This window comes from Akebia trifoliata, chromosome 1, assembly GCF_017979445.1.
Source record: "Akebia trifoliata isolate Shusen 1 chromosome 1, ASM1797944v1, whole genome shotgun sequence".
In the NCBI taxonomy this organism is placed as follows: Eukaryota; Viridiplantae; Streptophyta; class Magnoliopsida; order Ranunculales; family Lardizabalaceae; genus Akebia; species Akebia trifoliata.
Window position 1 is genome coordinate 19,508,113 of NC_141375.1, and position 18,594 is coordinate 19,526,706.

General features: G+C 31.6%; 1 protein-coding gene across 1 annotated transcript; it reads right to left on the minus strand.

The window, feature by feature from the left end:
* Nucleotides 1-215: 215 nt before the first annotated feature.
* LOC147410846 (auxin-responsive protein SAUR71-like) lies at nt 216-927 on the minus strand. Its single transcript, XM_086440852.1, has one exon. It carries the CDS (start codon nt 903-905, stop codon nt 378-380), a length of 528 nt encoding a protein of 175 aa, XP_086296978.1. The 5' UTR covers nt 906-927; the 3' UTR covers nt 216-377.
* Nucleotides 928-18,594: the final 17,667 nt, after the last annotated feature.

Below are 18,594 nucleotides of genomic sequence, written 5' to 3' on the forward strand. Positions count from 1 at the left end.
CGTTGGACACTAAGACCAACCAAAGCGAAAACTAAATCCCTAATTTCCCGAGAAATCGAAGATAGTTCATCTGAAATATCACCAAAAATAAGGGAAAAAAAACGAATTCGGCGATTTTAGACAGAATTCCGTACGGATCGATCGAAAGAGATAGAGGATGAGTAGAAATTAGGGCAAAAACAGTAAAAATGAAAGCTAAATCAAAAATCACAACTACAACAACAACAAAATAGATTTCCTTTGTAAGAAACCCTAACTTTTTTTTTCCTTTTTCATCATCTCCGCAAACTCTTTACACAAAAAAAAAAAAAAACGATTTGATCTTTCAAACCAACAGAAAAAAAGAAAAGAAAAAAAAAAAGAGATTAGTGAAATTCTTATGAAAATTGGCTTAGAAGCTCTTCAAGATCTCTGTTTTCATGATCTCCAACCATCAAAGCTTCAAGAACTCTTTCAAAAACAAGAACTCTGCAAGGAATCCTCAAAACACCTTTCTGCTCGTAACCGTACTCTTGAGCTGATTTCTGGAGAAGCTCGATGAAGATCGGATGATTCAAAAGCTCTGCACTCACAATAAACCTCTCCATCTCCTCGCCAACGTAGACAGGAAGATGTCCAACAGGAACGTTTCTGGATCGCGGATCTTTGACGGTTCGTAGAGAGTTGGATCGGCGAGTTCTTGATGAAGTTCGAGACGCGGATCTGAGGAGACAATATTGAGACGAGTCGGCAACTCGTGAGAGGCGTCTGATGAGTTGCTTCATCTTCGTTCTTCTTTGCTTTGCTGCTTGAGAGGAGAGAGAGAGAGAGAGAGAGGGGTGAAAGGCGCAGTGAACGTGAGGAGTATTTAAATGTGGAATTAAGTAATAAAATATATAAAGCTTGGAAGGGTTTGAGAGGTACATATAGCAGTACCAATTAGGTACACCTTCAAGTGTGTGAGAGAAATTCTATCGGAGATTTTTTTTTTTTTTTTTTAAATTCTATCGGAGATTGTTTTGCTGTTTTAAACGAGTAGGTTTTTTAGCTGTTTTACCAACTAATATTAACAACGTGGCAATATTTATTTTTAGGGTGAATTATACTTTCACCCCTCTGATTTATTCTGATTCTATGTCAACACCTAACATTCTGATTATTACAATTGCCTAACGTTTAGTCATTTACTTTCTATAGAGATGATTTACTCTTTTTAAGATGTTATTTAAAAAATATTTTTCTATTTTTTTTAAATTATTTTACAAAAAATATTTTATTCCGGGTTGGGATGCAAATGAACATACAAAGCATTTTTATTTTTATTTCTTTATTTATATCATAGTTAAAATAATATAGTAAAATTGCATACGAATATTAACTCCCTCTAGAGGGTAAAAACCATGGGCTATTAGATGGTGGCATGTGGCATATTGTTTCAACCTTTTTGGATCTTGGGCATCATCTAAGGATACATCATTCGAGGTTGTTAGGAATTTGGGACCCACGACACATTCACAATCATGATACCATTCTTGTCAAGTATATACGAAATCAAATGAGAAAGAATTTCTTTTATAATTATTAGGACATCATCAAATGAAAAATAGTACTATTCACTTTTTCTCATTTATGTTTTCAGGATTTCTATTTTGTCTAATTTGGATGTGCGAAGAGTTTGGTGCACTCACAAATCAAAGAAAAATGATGCAAAATCTTTGTAGGTATTTTATTTTTCTTTAAAGACAAATTCATGGATTCTTCAGTTGATTGGCATTTAACTGTTTTCTACCTAGACTCGTTACATAGAACACATTCATTTGCGTTCACATGCTCTTACAATATAACATGCAATCATTCGGGCATATATCTATATTCTTGTAATGTAAGCTAAGTTCTCGTAAGATTTTATTTGATTTGTAATAATTCTTTGGTAATTTTTCACCAATAAAAAATACATATTTTAATAACTCAAACAACATGTTGAATGATTTATTATTTCATCCATTAATTAATTTAATGTGTAACAACTATACGATGAAAGATAATTTTGAAAATTTAATGCAACTCAAGTATAACTTGATCTCGACATCTTTCAATATTTTGTAAAAGTTGTGTGGACACGGGATTTTCAATGTTTTTCAAACATCCCTCCACTTTGGGGTGTTTTGGAGTCGCCACCATTCAAATATGGAATTGGGTGTGAATGGTCACCCGATTGGGGTGTTTACATCCTCTTTTGTTTCATTTGAACTGTCGTCATTCAACTTATTAATCTCTCCATGATGAAAGTTTGAAATTTTGAATGCATCTTGTAACATTCTTTGCATATCAGCATCCTTTTTAGATTCATCCATATTATATTCATCTTCGAATTTCTTTCAATGATAAATCCAACAAGTGTATCTTTTATTCATCCCGCACCATAATAAGTCACCATGCACATTTTCTCAATCATTTACGATCTTGTTGAAGTATTTGATGCATGAACACTGAATCTTATTACCAAACCTTGAGTGAGGTAATACAAAGTTCAAGAATTAAATAAGCCTGGCTTCATACTCATAAGTATTCCTAAGCAACTTATTCCAACTTATATCTATCAACATATCCACCTTATGACGATGTGATCTTTCAATCAAAATCACATTGTTACACACAACTAAATTGAATGCATAATATTTCTTATGATCACATTCTCCTCTCCAACGGGTGAGATGGTCACATCCCATTCAGGAATGCGTAATCTCTATTAAAATCAACAACGAAGTAGCTATTTTATTTTTCATAAAATTTTGATGACATATCCCCATAATTCTCCAAGTACAAGACTTGGACTATAGGGAAATATGTCATCTATATGTATCAAGAGAATATAAGGAACATTTTCCACAATTTTACTTCAAATGAAAATAACCACTTTGCAAACAAGACAAAAAAAATTATTAACCTTAATCCCACGTGAGAATCAAACACCATAATATGCAACTAATATGCCTCAAATAGGTGATGAAGCACACAATTGTCATACAACGATTTTTGACCGGGAGATCTAAAGTTTAATTAATGCATATACATGCCAGATATGTTTGTGCATGTGTGCATCATTCACTAACTGATACAAATAGTAGACTTGAGATTATCTTACACTTAAGTAAACTAAACTTCAAATTTTAAAATCAAGATAATCAAAAGCAACAAAATGACTACAAAACATAAAGACAATACTAAGTATTATATAACTTAGGGTATTCTTTATGGAGTAAAATATTAAGATGACCAAGTATTGGCCATTGCTATAGGTTGTTGCTAAAAATCAAAACTTAAAATTTTAAAAATATCCCTCGAAAAATACATAATTTATAGTGATGATCTCCTTTTAATCGTTGCAACAAAGTCCCATAGCGATGACTAAATTGTGGCCATTGTTGAAATTCACTACTATACGTTTTTTTTTTTTTTATAGTGAATGTGAAGGCTTTTTTAAGTTTATATTCCTTAAAATGAGAATTATCTTCTAATTATAGGTTTGATATTGATCTAAATATCTTCTTCCTTTGTTTGTGCCGACTTGGTTGACTTTTTTTGATATTAGGTTTGATCTTGATCTTATGGCCTTTTTTATTTGTTGATGATGGTTGATCTCCGCTCTTTCGTCACTTCTTGATTTATGGAAGATAAAAATGAGAGAAGGAAGAGACCCCGGTATGGTGTTTATCAAGGTGTTCTGAGGGTCACGTTAGTACTCAGATAGAAAAAGATAAACGAAGAAGAAGATGAATAGTGTTCGGACTCAACCAACCAACCTCACCTCTTTAGTTTTGAGAGTGTATACTTATAGGAAAGCCTTGGAGATGAGTATCATCATATTGCTTGTATAGGTGCATGATGTGTTGTGTATTGAGATGTACTTGAGTGCTTTAGAAGATGATTTCATCACTTATAAGCTAGTACATGAGTATGATGTGTAAGTGTTACACATCATTAATGCAAAGTAAGGAATTGAAGAATTCTAACATGTGATGTCCCATTAATCTGATATGTGATGTCCTATCAATCTAACAAGATCTTGTATGTATTTCATTTAATGTAAAAAAGATATACATGAATTTTGATTCTTGCTTGGGATTATATGTGTTAGGGACCAGGTCATATACGAGCCAAAGATTAGATCCAATACAAGTTAGGGATCAAATATGCATAAGCTCTAGATTAAAAAAGATTTGAGTTAAGAATCAGATATGACATGATGTAGGGATCAGATATGACCTCAAGATTATGTTAGATACTAGTTAGGAATTAGATCAGATATGAGCTTAGGATCGATCAAATATGAACTTGAGATTAGATCCTTGTGATATCGTTCAAATGTGAATTGCTTGAACATATTAATTTAAATAAGTTTAAGAGTTAGACTCATATTTTTTTGTGAGGATAATTTTATATTTTAAGAGTACGTATCACAATCTTAAGGTGAGATAAAAATGGTTATTAATCTGCTTCTAGTCTCTCACTATAGAGTTAAGTATAATTATTAAAATATTAGAGGGTTTTTATAGAATCATACCCAGTCAGTTTACCCCGTTACTTCGATTACAAGAAAGACGTGTATTCTAGAATGTGGGAGTTGGAACAGTCCTATTGTCATAGTCTTTAAGCATCCCCCAAAAAAATCTCAATAGAATATTCAACAGCATACCATGTGTATTTCAAACTTCAGTCGACAAGGATGCCCTATAAAATACAATTATTTCAGAACTCGTTTGAGACTAAGATGACTCGGTTGAGATAATCGATATGAATTGATTATTAAATTAACTCATTTAAAATACAAGATGACTCGTCCAATATTGTGAAAATATCAACCAAGTTAATAATAACTTGACTCGGTCAACTGATTTTATATTTTTATGTAAAACAATTAATTTTTTTAACTAATCCAAATATTTGTTAAGTACGTACGATTTTGTGATTAATCATCTAGTAATCTTCTTTCTAATAAATAAATAATAAATTAGTCCTAATAATAGGACTTGCCAAGTGGCATACTCAAATGATTACATGATGTGGATAAATTCAAGACTCATATATCTATATGTCTCGGGATACATTTTTTCATTGAAAAATGCAATCATGTATCTCAAGACATACAAATTTAGGACACTCGAACTTATCACGTCATAGAGTCATTTTAGTATGATTCATGACAGGTCATATTACCACAACTCTAAATAAGTGTAGGGTCTTGTTAAGGCACCCACCTGTTAAAGTGCACTAAATACACTTTGAAAATTAAATTTTGTATCGAAAATGCCTTTAAAAAATATATTTTTTTTACTAAAATTTCAATAAATTCTAATTTTCAAAATATATTTATTGCACCTTAACGTGTTCCCTTAACAAAATTCATAAATATATATATTAATAAATATCACTAAAATGATTCAATAGATTTGACTGATAGTTACCATTCATCCTTCTAGAATTAATTAGTGTCGCCATTGACCAGAGACTTGTTTGAAAAATTAAAGAATTTGATTGATGATTCAAGAATCCGACGGCCAAACTTACTTTTGAACCACTGATGATGTTGAAATTCAAGCAAATTGATTGGATGATTAATTTGACTTTTGATGTATTTTTGTTGGGTCAGTTAGTCAACAAAATGGTGTACAATCTAGCTAGATAGTCGTTGATAAGCGTTAACTATAGCACCGCCTAAATCTAGAAAATAATATAGAATCAATCTAGCTAGACTGATAATAGGCCCAGTCAGGGGCCAAGCCAGAATTTTGTTCATGTGGGGGCAACCGAGTAGAAAATTTTTTGTGGGGACAATTAAAAATGAAAAAAAATATATATGTGGAGGCAATTGAGAGTGGAAAAAAATAAATTGTGGGGTAATATTGATAGATTTTTTTTTATCTATCGCTAAAATCTGTCGCAATAATTTACTAATCTATAGACATTGAAAATTCTTGCGGGGGCAAGTGCCCCTACAGCCCTCACTCTAAATCCACCCTTGGCCCAGTAGACTTGAACCTAAGTTTTGAGATGTTGAAAATGTATATAAGTGTATAGAATAACTTACCTTTATCTCAAGAAAAAAGGGGCATATTCTAGATAGTAGGGTTGTGAATGAAGTGGGTCATAGTGAAAATCAAATCTTTATGATCTAATACCTTAGGGTTTGGATTAAGGATTTGATTTGATAATTGGTAGGATTGGGTGTGGTTCAACTATGTCCTGATCTAATCGATAATGTATTTAAAATAGGTTTATAAATTATATTTTATATATTTAATTTAAATAAGAGATTGACTAGTTGCACACCACCCACTACTAATTGCAATCTGTCACTTAATTTTTTTTTTCTCTTGCACTCCATTTGGATGATTGCACTCAAAATAAAAATATTGTACTCTTTTATTTATTTTTATTTTTTGTTTTTCATACTTCTTCAACCATGCTTACATAAATTACTATGGGTTTTATATTTGTAAGAAAATATTTGATCATATAACACAAAGTCACAATACCAACAGTGACTTGTAATTAGTAGGTTAAAATAGAGGTCATAAAAAAATAAGGTTATTTTTCAAGGTTGGTGTGCAATTATCTACATAGTGGGGGTGCAACTAGTCAATCCCGTTAAATAAATGATATATATTAAAGGGGCTAGCTTAGTTGATTAAAAGTATGTGAGTGTTAATATTATATCCTGGATTCAAAACCCGACTTCACTTAATCACTTAATTGATTAAAGTATGTTGGTATCATTGAAAAAAGAGAGAGGAGAGGAAAGAAAATGAAGTTGAACAAAGAGAAGAGAAAATATAATAAAGTGGGACTATGTGGACATGGGCGGATTTAGAGTGGGGGCACTTGCCCCCACAAGAGTTTTCAAATTCTCTGGATTAATGTGCTATTGAAACAGATTTTTACGGTGGATAAACAAATCTACCACTATTGCCTTCACAATAATTATTTTTTCACTCTTAGTTGTTCCCACAATTATTTTTTTCACTCTTAATTGTCCTCATAAATTTTTTTCTACTCTTGGTTGTCCCCACATGAGCAAAATCCTAACTCTGCCCCCTGAATGTCGACTCCACTCCTTGTTTATACCTCCAATTTAATAAATTAGATTAAATTTATATCGACCTTGATCTGATCTATTGATAAACTTAGATAGAATATTTTATTTCTAGGTTGAAATATGAAAATGGATAAACACAAGGCTTCTTTTACCTTTTATAAGCTTTGTCAAGGTTATCCTTTATCCCTTCTTGTCCTTGTCTTTAATAAATGTAATGTGAATGGATTTCCAACTAAAAAAGAAGCTCGACAAAAGTAAAAGACTTTATTTAATAAATGTAATGTGAATGGATTTCCAACTAAAAAAAGAAGCTCGACAAAAGTAAAAGACTTTATTCTTAAATTTTAATTTTATCTGCAAACCAAAATCTTAAAAGCAATCAAGTATTAGAGAATTTCTTAACCATGATTATTTTACGCCCTCGAATCCTTTATCCTATCTTGTCTTTTAAGGATTGCAATCAAATTGAAGGAGATAGGATCTAGAGATTGAAGATGAGGGTATTTAGGTTGTTTTTTTATAGTAGTTTTCTAACTGGTTCGAAAAAATATAGGGGTATCCCAAATATTCATTTAAACTATTTATTTTTCATTGTTTCAGCGTGAAAATGTTCTTTTCAAAATAATCTATAAAGCTGATTTTTTGTTGTGAAGGACCATCGAGAAGTGGGTCAATGTGTTAATCAATAATGTTTCAAAAATTGGACGATAACCTAAAATTGAAATTTTGCTCAAACAGTTCGACTTGGATTCCATTGTTGTCCAATTTGGTCAGACAGATTTCTATTTTATTAAATAAATTTTAAATTTATAAAAATCAGATAACAATCAAGATAAAAAAGAAGAAGAAAATTTTCTAGGCCCTTTCATGGATTGATGAAAACAATAAAAATATAATTTCCTAAAATCTTTCTAATTTTTTCAAATTTTCAACTTCTTTTCTTTAAGAAATCCAAAATAAAACTAATTTTCTATAACAATAATTTTATAAATTTCAAAAATCAATTCATGAGAATTTATAGTTGGTACTGTTTAACCATCAATTAAAAAAAAAAAAAACTATTAATTGTTTGTAAAAGTACTAATTAAAAGTGAATTCAACTGATTTGTCTTTTAAATTTTTGGTTCAGTCATCAATTTGATCTTTTTTTTTAAATATGGGTATTAATAGGTTAAGTAGATGACACGTCAAATGTATCTAATTTCATAATTATTATTATTATTTTTTTATATATAGTACCATCAAAATTCCTATTTATAGTATAGTATTTCTTACAAATCTTCATTCAACTCAAAAGTTTAATAAGGGTAGATTTACCTCAAAACAATGAGGTCACTTTTTCTTACAATAATTTTTAAAAATTATTAGAATTTATATTCTACTGTGATTGGAACAAGGGTGGAAAAAATATCCATCTCTTTCATTCCACAAAAAAACATTTAAAATTTCTAAGGGTCTCACGTGCCACCACATAGACAAAATCTTGACTCTGGCCCCAAGGGTAGAGCTAGTAAGGAGTTGGCGGCGACAATTGCTCCCACAAAACTTTGAAACACCCCTTCTATTTTCAATTAATTACATGCCCCATTAGTCCCCATTCCCTACACTCCCCCATTTGCTCCTACACCCTCATCTCCCTCCAATTTTTGCCCCCTCCCCCCTTCAATTTTTTGTTGATGACATTACCTCTTGAGCGGGGGTTTCTCATATACTAATTAGAAATGACCTAAATATCTTTTTCTTCAACTTTTAATAAAAAACTTCTAAATTTCTCTTTAAAACCATTCAACTTCAAGTTCTTCAACTATAAAGCTAATCATAATTTGCTCCTCACTACAAGAAAATCCCGGCTCCACCCACCCCTGTATGACCCTGGATTTAAAGGTAAATTTCTGAACTGTATTAGTAATAAAATTTAAGTTACAAAATCAGGTATATAACCATTTTCGTAAATATTAAAAAGATGGGAATGGATCAAGGGACATATGAAAAAACATATGTAAAAACAATGTAACATTAATAAAATTTCAAAATATGAGTTAAAAATTTCGGATTGAACTTATTTTTTGTGAGGATGATCTCTATAATGGAAAGATTATCCGAAAAATAAAAATAAAAATCAGTCAAATCTAAAACTTCTAACCCCATTAAAAATGATTTAGAATATAGATCATCGATTTTTTATCAATAATTTATAAATCACTTTTGATGAATTTAGAAATTTTAAGTTGAGCTGATTTTTTGTGATGATGATTTTCTCATCATAGTGACCATCCTCGCAAAAAATCAGCTCAATCCAAAATCTCAAACCCATATTTTGAAAAACCATTGTTTTTACATCCCATGAACCGCCCCTGAAAAGATATGATTGTTTCAGTAATTTGGCAAAAATAGAATACTATTTTAGTAATTTCCTTCATTATTACATTTATAAAGATGGTGAGAAAAAAGAGAGCGAGACGATAAGTACGTGAAAATGAGAGATGCCGAAATCGTTGGGTCCGTGATTGTCGGTCTGTCGCTTTCTTTTTTCTTCGTTTTTCCGTAGTCCGTTTCAGTACGGTTTCCGTGTAGTGTGTGTCCTTTGACGACTTGTCGTCTTCTCTAACCCAACTTGCAGTTTTTTTTATTTATTTATTCTAATTTCCAATATTTAAAGAGAGATCATCTCATACATAACTCCTCACATTAAATTCTATATATTATCTACGTGTCAATATTTTATTCCCTAACCTGTACTTAGAAATTTACAAGGCTATTAATTAACTAATGAAAATAGGACACGTGGAAAGCTTTTGAGTAGTAAATAGTGGTTATAGTATTAAATTAAAAATTGTTTTCGTTTTTTTTTTTCTTCCATGTGGAATGCTGACGTAGAATAAATTGGACTATTTTTTGTCTTTATTGTTTAATTAAAGGTTTGTACGGATGCTTTTAGAATATCCTTCTAAAAAGTATTTCTTTAAGAAGAATTTGTCTACAAATTTTAGAAAAAAAAGCTATAAATTTGAAATTTGTATGTACGGACAAAGGAAATTAAGTCCTGACGGTTTTTATAAAGTATAGACGAATAAAGCAATGTTGATGTTGACGTAGATTTTAAGCCGTTCATCAGATTATTGTTGACCAAATAGCGGTCAAGATAATTACCACGTGGCACTTGAGGGATATATTCCCCTTGACTTTAGTATAATAGAATGAAATATGAATTGAAATTACCTAAATGGCCTCATCTTCAATCTTTAGTAAAAGTATCTTAGATTTTTCAACCAAAAATGTGCTATATTGGAGCAGTTGAACGTCTAAGATGAGTAACTTTTAACATCTTCAATCCCCACTTTTCAATTTCTTGTTAGAAGCCCTTGATTTTTCTACAAAAACATATATATTCCACTTTTTTGTTTTTTTAGAGAAACCTCGTAACGTTGTTACTGAATATTTGAGATACCCTTGGGATAGATTCCCATTGACCTTAGTATAGAATGAAAAATTAATTGAAATGACCTAAATACCCTTATCTTTAACTTTTAGTAGAAGTATCTTTGATTTTTCACCCAAAAATCTGTTATCTTAGAGCATTTGAACATCTAAGATAAGTAACTTTTAACATCTTCAATCTATAGTTTTCAACTTCTTGTTAGAAGCTCTTGATTTTTCTATCAAACATATATATATATATATATATATATCCATTTTCCAAAATTCCTACCTTGTTCTCCACGTTTTAAAACTTAGGAGATAGAATTTAATGTTGAAGATGAAAATTAGAAATTAAAAAAGTTTCTTTGAATATGACTTATTTTAGAGAGAAAATAAAGGCTTTTTTTGTTTAAAGGTAAAATGTGAGGGTATTTAGGTTATTTTTTATTAATCTTTCATAGTAAAACATAATCAAGGGGGTTATATAGACAGTTTGCAAACAAAGGGTATCTCAAATATTCATCAAAACGTTGAGGGTTATGATGCCATAGACTCATTTAAATCTCTGCTCATAGATTTTACTCTTTCCCTATTTTCAGTTGAATGACTTTTAACTTATATGCTTTAATTTGTAACAGTTACAAGAAATCCTTTTAAAAAGAATGAAACGTGTAAAGTAGAAGAATACAACTAAAAAGATCTTATCGAGAATCTTCAAACAGAGTGTATGACATGGATATGATACGTTGCATGTGGTGCAATCAAACACCGTCCCAAAAGAAAAAAAAAATTATGTGATTTGCCTAATTAGTACGTGAATTCCTTTAAAAAAGAAAAAAGAAAAAAAATTAAATAGACCAAATCTCATAGAATTGAATCAAAGGCTATGGGACCTTCCTCGAGCACGTGCAACACTTACACATCACATGTACCAAGTAAGTGAGGGAACGTGACCTTGAGCCCACCGTAAGGGTGTTCCCTCACTTACTTGGTGTGTGTGGTGTATAGATGTTCCCTCACTTATTTTAGATTAATCAATCTAATTGATGATTTGGAAGAATAAATCTTCAAAATTTATTGTGTCAATTTCTACGATGATCAGTTTTGTCCCACATTGTACTTGGTTTAGTGTTATTGTAATCTTATTAAATTCCCACATTTTCTATGACCCATAAAAGTAAAAGTCTGGGAAAATTACCATTTTGTGAGTTGAATATGACAAAATTTCAATTCTGTCTCACTGTTCATTTTAATTCCCATAACATGAAAATCTAGATTGTTGGTTTTTCGAAGTGATGATCTCATTGGTTTAAAGTAGTGAGATCATTACAAATCTCTGATATAGTCACTTTTATAACTAGAGAGATTGTAAATTTGAAAAAAAAAAAAAAAATCAAGCATTATTTGAACGATTAAGATATAGCTTATTCAAACTCTATATGTTGTATAACAAAATCTCTAACACCGTTATCACCTTTATTTGTTATGTTTGTAATAGAATCCTGGATTATTTCCATTGAATTAAATGAAAATAGAGTGATGCTAAATGCACAATATTTTTGGCCAACGCCCCTGATGTCCTTTTCTCTCTCCTACCCATAGTGAAAAAAATAAACATTCTGATTTGATCACCTTGTGACATTAAAAAACATGATCCGATGCAATGGAGTTGTAGAGGACAAAAACACCTTGGATCAAGCTTACAAAAATAATATTTTTTTAATTTCATTTTTTTAATTGAATATTTTCATGAAATTTAAAAGTCTGTGTTGTTGGAATATCAATGTGATAATCAATGTGGATCCAACAACCCTTTTTAAGATTTAAAATCTAAAAAAATAAATATGTAGGCAGCAGGCAAGAGAGAAAACTTTCTCTATCACTGATGTCATTATGTCAAACGTTTGTTGGGTTATGACCCAACACGTCATAGGGTGTCTGGGGCGTTGGCCAAAAACGACATCCATTTAGCATTTCTCATGAAAATAACTATCTCTCGTGTCAACGCAAATGTACACATGTTCGTAATGGTTACCACTTAATGTCCTATATTAATGGCTCATTTACAATCTCCCCAATTTGTTATCATTTCCAGTAATATCTTTCACAGTTGAACCCAGAATACTTACGTTGGAAACAATTTGATCAATTAATCGTGTTGTGAATTTTCTCCATTATAATATAGAGTGTTCTAGTCGAAGTAGTTAGCTTATCCAGCTCCAAAAAAGTATGGGATACACGAATGCGTGAGATTGAACTGTGACAAAAAAATCCAATCTTGTCACAAGGGAACATCATCCATGTTCACCTACATAAAAGACATCAAACACTTGTGTGATGAATTTGATGTTATTCTGAAGCCATTACTTGATGAAGACAAGGTTTCTTGGCCCCCCAACAAAGGACTTGATCAGACATCCAATGTTACTGGGATGCACATTCTAGTAGAAAATTTGATCTTAGCAACATTGAATTCGAGTTAATCAATATTAGGTATGCCCCAATATCCAATAAGAAATTGAAGTAAAACTGATCTGGGAAATAGAAAAAAAAATTGTCCAAAATATCAATATGATCTGTAGAAAACTATCCAATAGAAGGTTCCAATAGTAGTATCACTTTCAATTTCCATTAGCAATTTTCTTAAGCTTATAGATAAAAAGAAAATTGTTTAATGCAACGCAAGGCACGTGCAATGCATGTTGTACAAAACAAAATTATTGTCCTGTCCGATGTACTATCAAGTTTTTATTGCGACTTTCCTTCTAGGATTCAATGGGTTATGATCTGCTATTAGCACAATAGTAGAAATAAAGAACTTTTAAGTCATAAAGTTTTTTATTAGAAAGTAAAAGAGACTATTGTGTTGTTATATATGATTTTTCACAATCAATTTAACTTCTATTTATAGAATAGTCTCATCCAATGAGGTCTCCTTGAGACACTCCTAGCGTGGAAGCTAAGTGGGACACGTGTTAGACACGTTAAAAGATTCCCCCACGACTAGGTCTTGTTTTGTTAAGTGCAATGGACCGTTAAAAGATAATGCAATGATTTACTTTCAAGGTTAAAAAAGGAAATAAAAGGAGAAAAATTTTCATTCAAGAAAAAAAAATCCCTCACATGAATGAAAATATAAAATAAAATCTTATTTGTAGTATAGTAAAAAAAAGTCATGTATTGGCCACAATGTTTTTTGGACTTGAACCTTGACATAGTGTACATCCATCAGGTTTTCTAGTTGTATAATGAACTGACTATTCTACCTAATAATGTAAACCGATATAATGAACTACACACACAACTATTCTTTTCATGATAGAGTTCTTCGGTTGTGCTTATTTTCATCTTGAGCAACCCAAGTTTTCATGAATGCTTTAGAAAATTAACCAACAATTTTCATATGAAGTGGTCCCACTTTCATATTCATACATGTGTTTCTATCAAGAGTGTCATGTATCTAAACATTCTAGATATCTAGATATAGTAAGCATTAAGAGAAAAACTCAACCTCTCATCAATATATTGTACATTGCATCATAGGGATGGAATATGCCACTACGTCATAATGCGCAATAAATGACTGTCCAGGACAATTATTTTTTAAAATAATAACTGCTCTTGTTGTTGCAAGAACATTCGTTTTGAAAGGAGTCGCGTTTAATTTGAGACTGACGATAAATATTGGAAAAAACGACGGTTTTAGACATTTGACAAAAACAACTGTTTTAGATGATCGACAAAAACGATTATTAATGACAATTGGAAAAAATGATTATTAATGTCAGTCATTTTTTCTGGATTTATAATAAAAAAAAATTATTTTTATTGATTTTTAATTTAAAAAATGGATCATTACATTCAACACAAATAGTGGTTCAAAACTTTGGTACAAGAAATGAACTAAAATACGAGATTCATCATCGAAACATTCAATCAATACGATTAGTAATAGAAAAACTGAATGACATTTTCATCTCCAAATATTTCTAAACTAAATGTGCCATAGTTTTCCATTCTATTGTCTTTCCAATATCCCTATATGGCCATCTTTGGCTTCAATCATTTATAAAAAAAACTATAAAAAAAAATAACATTAATTTCAAATGAAATAAGTAAACTGAGGATAATGAGAAAACTAGATCATTTTCCCAAATAGTTGTAGAAAAAATGTAAGAAAACATAGAGTAAGCATCAAAATTACTTTAACATTGAAACCAAGACTATCCAAGTCCAGCATGTAAGTAGAGTCCACTTGAAATTTTTGAAAGCAAGGAAGCAAAAAAAAAAAAAAAAATGGAGAAAAAAAGAAACTCTAAGAAAAATACGTTCAATTTTATGTACTTTACAAGGTCAAACATTTAATAATGTACATACCAGTGGGAAAAATGATGGATAGAAATTTTGATATGTAGGAAGCTTGAAATGATTTCATCCACTATCAAGATTTCTAATAGAAACTTATGACCAACCTTCTTGTTGAAGGAGATAGTGGCAAGTATCAAATCCTTAGGCATGTTACCAAAGGGATTTCACATTCTCCAAATGTCACAAATCTGCATACCTAGTTCTCAAGTTCAAATTACCTAAATGCACGTTGAATGCTGCACAATTACTTTTGTATCCTCTATATGATCTCTATTCATGTGAAACTGATAACAGAAAAAATGTTAGTAAAAAAAAGAAAAGAAAAAAAACAGAAAGAAAACACAAAATACAGTTCAAGCTAAAGTGTAAGAAGCGATGAAAAAAGGGGAAGTCATTGAATAAGATATGATATCGTGACAGGATTTGAAAACGGAGATATTGGATCCACTTTTACAGTTTTGAATTCCTCTTTGTCAAATTCTGGAAAGAAAATAAAGTTATCATGAGAAAACGGGATCAAAAGAATCAATATTGATGGGTAGGCATTCTGAGCTTCATAGTTGAAAATTGAGATATTCCAATACTGAGCTACCTTTCCTTATGCACTCTAAGTCTATCCATTAAATAGTTGAAGAAAACTTGAATCAGGGTAAAAGATTTGCTAAAAATAATTCCTTAAATAACACCCATACCTTTTGATCACAGTAAAACAGTCGCAATTCTAGATACATAACGCACACTTTTTAGATCAATAAGCATAAATTGGAAGTCACCAAAGTCAACCTTGGAAAGTTCACATTCAGTAGTCTATCTGAAATACTAGATTAAAAACAAACAATGCAAGTTATGAAATATGTTAAAGGAGAGCAAGACATTACCTAGAAAACGTTGGGATGCCTTGTCAAGTATGTAGTACGAACAACTTCTCTATCTTTTTCATGAACCTAGAGGATAAAAAAAGGTGAACCATAATATTGAATTCCAATAGTCTAAAAAAGTATATATGTCAAGTTTATCAACTAAGAAAATATCTACCAAAGGTAAGAAAATGAATAGAGAAAAATTGATAGAATCCACATTATTTACGGATCAATGAAAATAGTCAAGAGAAGAACAAAACATTTCGATCTTCAAATTCAAGTTTCATCAAACATTAATTGTGTCCAATCAAAATGTCTAAAGAGTTTTTAACAAAAAAGAAAGACAACAGATGATGAAACATTTTAATCTTAGTGCATTTGGTAAATTAGAGAGAAGGTGTATTGTATTTACTTCAAGCTAAGCTAAAATGAAATAGATTCAAGGATAGTGTGGACATGTGATTTATTCAATTTTGAATATATTATCCACTTTGGGGGATTTTGGAGTTGCCACCATTCATATTTGAAATGGGTGTGAATGGTCACCCGGATTACATTTTTTGAAAAATATGTCATTTTTGGCATTTTGCTGACTCTCGTACGGATATGGTTCATTTGGTGCAACTTTTGATTTTAGGTAAGGGGGCTCATTTTATGGAATAGGGAAGGTGTTAGGCACCCTGCTCCATCCACCATGGTGGTAATCTTGGATTCGGTCCATTCTTGAAAATAAAAATAAAATAAAAGAAAATCAAAAAATCCAAAATGTGCCCTCAAGTATGATGGACTTTAATATTGATTCAAACCATTGAGGAAACCCATATTGAAAAAGAGACCCTTTGATGGTTCAAGCCATTGGTGGTGTATGTGTAGGTGTAGAAAGGGAGAGAAATAGAAGAGGAAAGTGGGGATGAGAAAGGGAAGTGATTCTTGTCCAAATCCACCTTGAACTTGATTTGATCTTTTTTATCCTCTCAAAATATGAGTCTTATTTTCTTGATCTTGATATGATAATGAATTAGTCTTTTGATGATTGAGTTGATAAGTTGGGAGAATTGAGGGATTGAGTATGATAATGAGAGAGAGAGTTGAGAGTTGAGATTAGAGGGTTAAGTATGATGGTGAGAGAGAAGTTTTTTTTTTTATGAGACTTAAGGGTTTTTCTCAAATTTTCATTAGGTAGTGAGAGTTGAGAATGATGGGATTTTTATAGAGTTTGAGAGTTATTTTTAGGGGTAAGATGGGGTGAAATATTGGGTGAATAGAGAATGGCATGAGTTTTGAGGGTGGGGGTATGAAATTAGGAGTTGTGAGAGGAGTAATTATATAATGGAGGTAAATGGGTTGTGTTTTGATCCAAATGATTTGAATATTATCCAAACCATTTGGGTGGAGTGTTTGGTGAGGTGAGACGATGGGTGTTTAAGAGGGAAGTTGTAATTGAGTGGTGTTTGGTTTAAGAAAATGGAGGGTGTAAGAGGGTGGTTGGGAGGGTGAGGGAGATGGTGACATGTGGTAAGATGTGTGGAGATTAGAGATTTAAATTTAATTGATGGGAGAGAATGAGTATTTGATTTTAGAAAATGGGTGTAAGTTTAGATTGTAGAGATAGGTTTGTAGGTAATGATAAGGGTAGATTAGGGGAAGGTGATGGTTGGTTAGTAGGGAGTGATGATAGTAGATTAGGGGGTATGGTTGATGTGATTTTTTAGAGAAAAAATAATGGGGTAGTTAATTTTTTAGAGAAGGAGATGAGAGTTGGTGATTTGATGAGGGAGGTGAGGACATGTGTCATTTTGGATGAAAAAGTGATGATTGGTTTGATGTGGGTAGTGGTTTATGGGTTAGGGTTGTGGATTGGATATAAATTGGATATGGGTTTGGGCTTAATAGTATTGGACTTGGGTTTTAGGAGGGTTTTAAATTATTTTGAGATTGAGTAGGATTTGTTTTAGGGTAGGGTGAGGTATGTTGGAGATATTTTGGGGTTTAGGTTATGTAGAGTTATGTTTAGGTTAAGGGGGTAAGGTAAGGGATTGATTTAAAAGAGTTGAAGGTTGGTGGGCCGTAAATGGGCTTGGGGTATTTTTAATTTCGAAGATGAAACAGTGAGGGTAGAGGAAATGATAGGTATCCCAAGTCTCATTTATTTATTTTATTTATTTTTTTGAGATTTTTAAAAATATTGGATTTGATCAAAATGCCACGTATTGGCAAGTCAAGTTTTTTAGGCCCGTTGGCGAGTTTTATTGAAAATCGGGTATTTTTGGATTTGGGGGTGGAGCGGTGAAGGTAGGGGTGTACCAATTCTTTTTGGTAGGCCCACTAGACCACTAGGAGGTCTCAGGGGCATTGGTTCGATCAAAATGTCATATTTGAGTGATTCAGACTTTTGAGGCCTGTTGGCTAATTTTATTGAAAGATTGTTATTTTTGAACCCTTTCGAGTAGGGGCCCGTTCAAATTAGGGTGTTTACAGTTGCCCTTCTTTACAGAAATTGCGTACAAAGAACTGCAAAGAATAGACTAAACCCCTATTTGTACGGGCTAAAAAAACTTTGTAAAAAAACACGACTTCGGATTACCGATTGAATTGATGAATTTTGTGAAAAATGACGACTCAAGCACGGGATCTAACAGAGTTTTACCTTATTAATTCCTTGATCTCGATGGCATGGAGCTCGTGTGAAATCTTGGATTTAATGAAAATTTGATGAGTTTTGAAATTCGATTATTTCTTAGGTCGTTTTTTGACAAATCGGAGTTTAATACAACTCGAAAGGTTTTTTTGAAGTTTTTTTTTTTGATCCACTCTTCATTACCTTCTTTTGTTGATCTTACTCTATTTCTACCATAAGTTAACCATATTAAT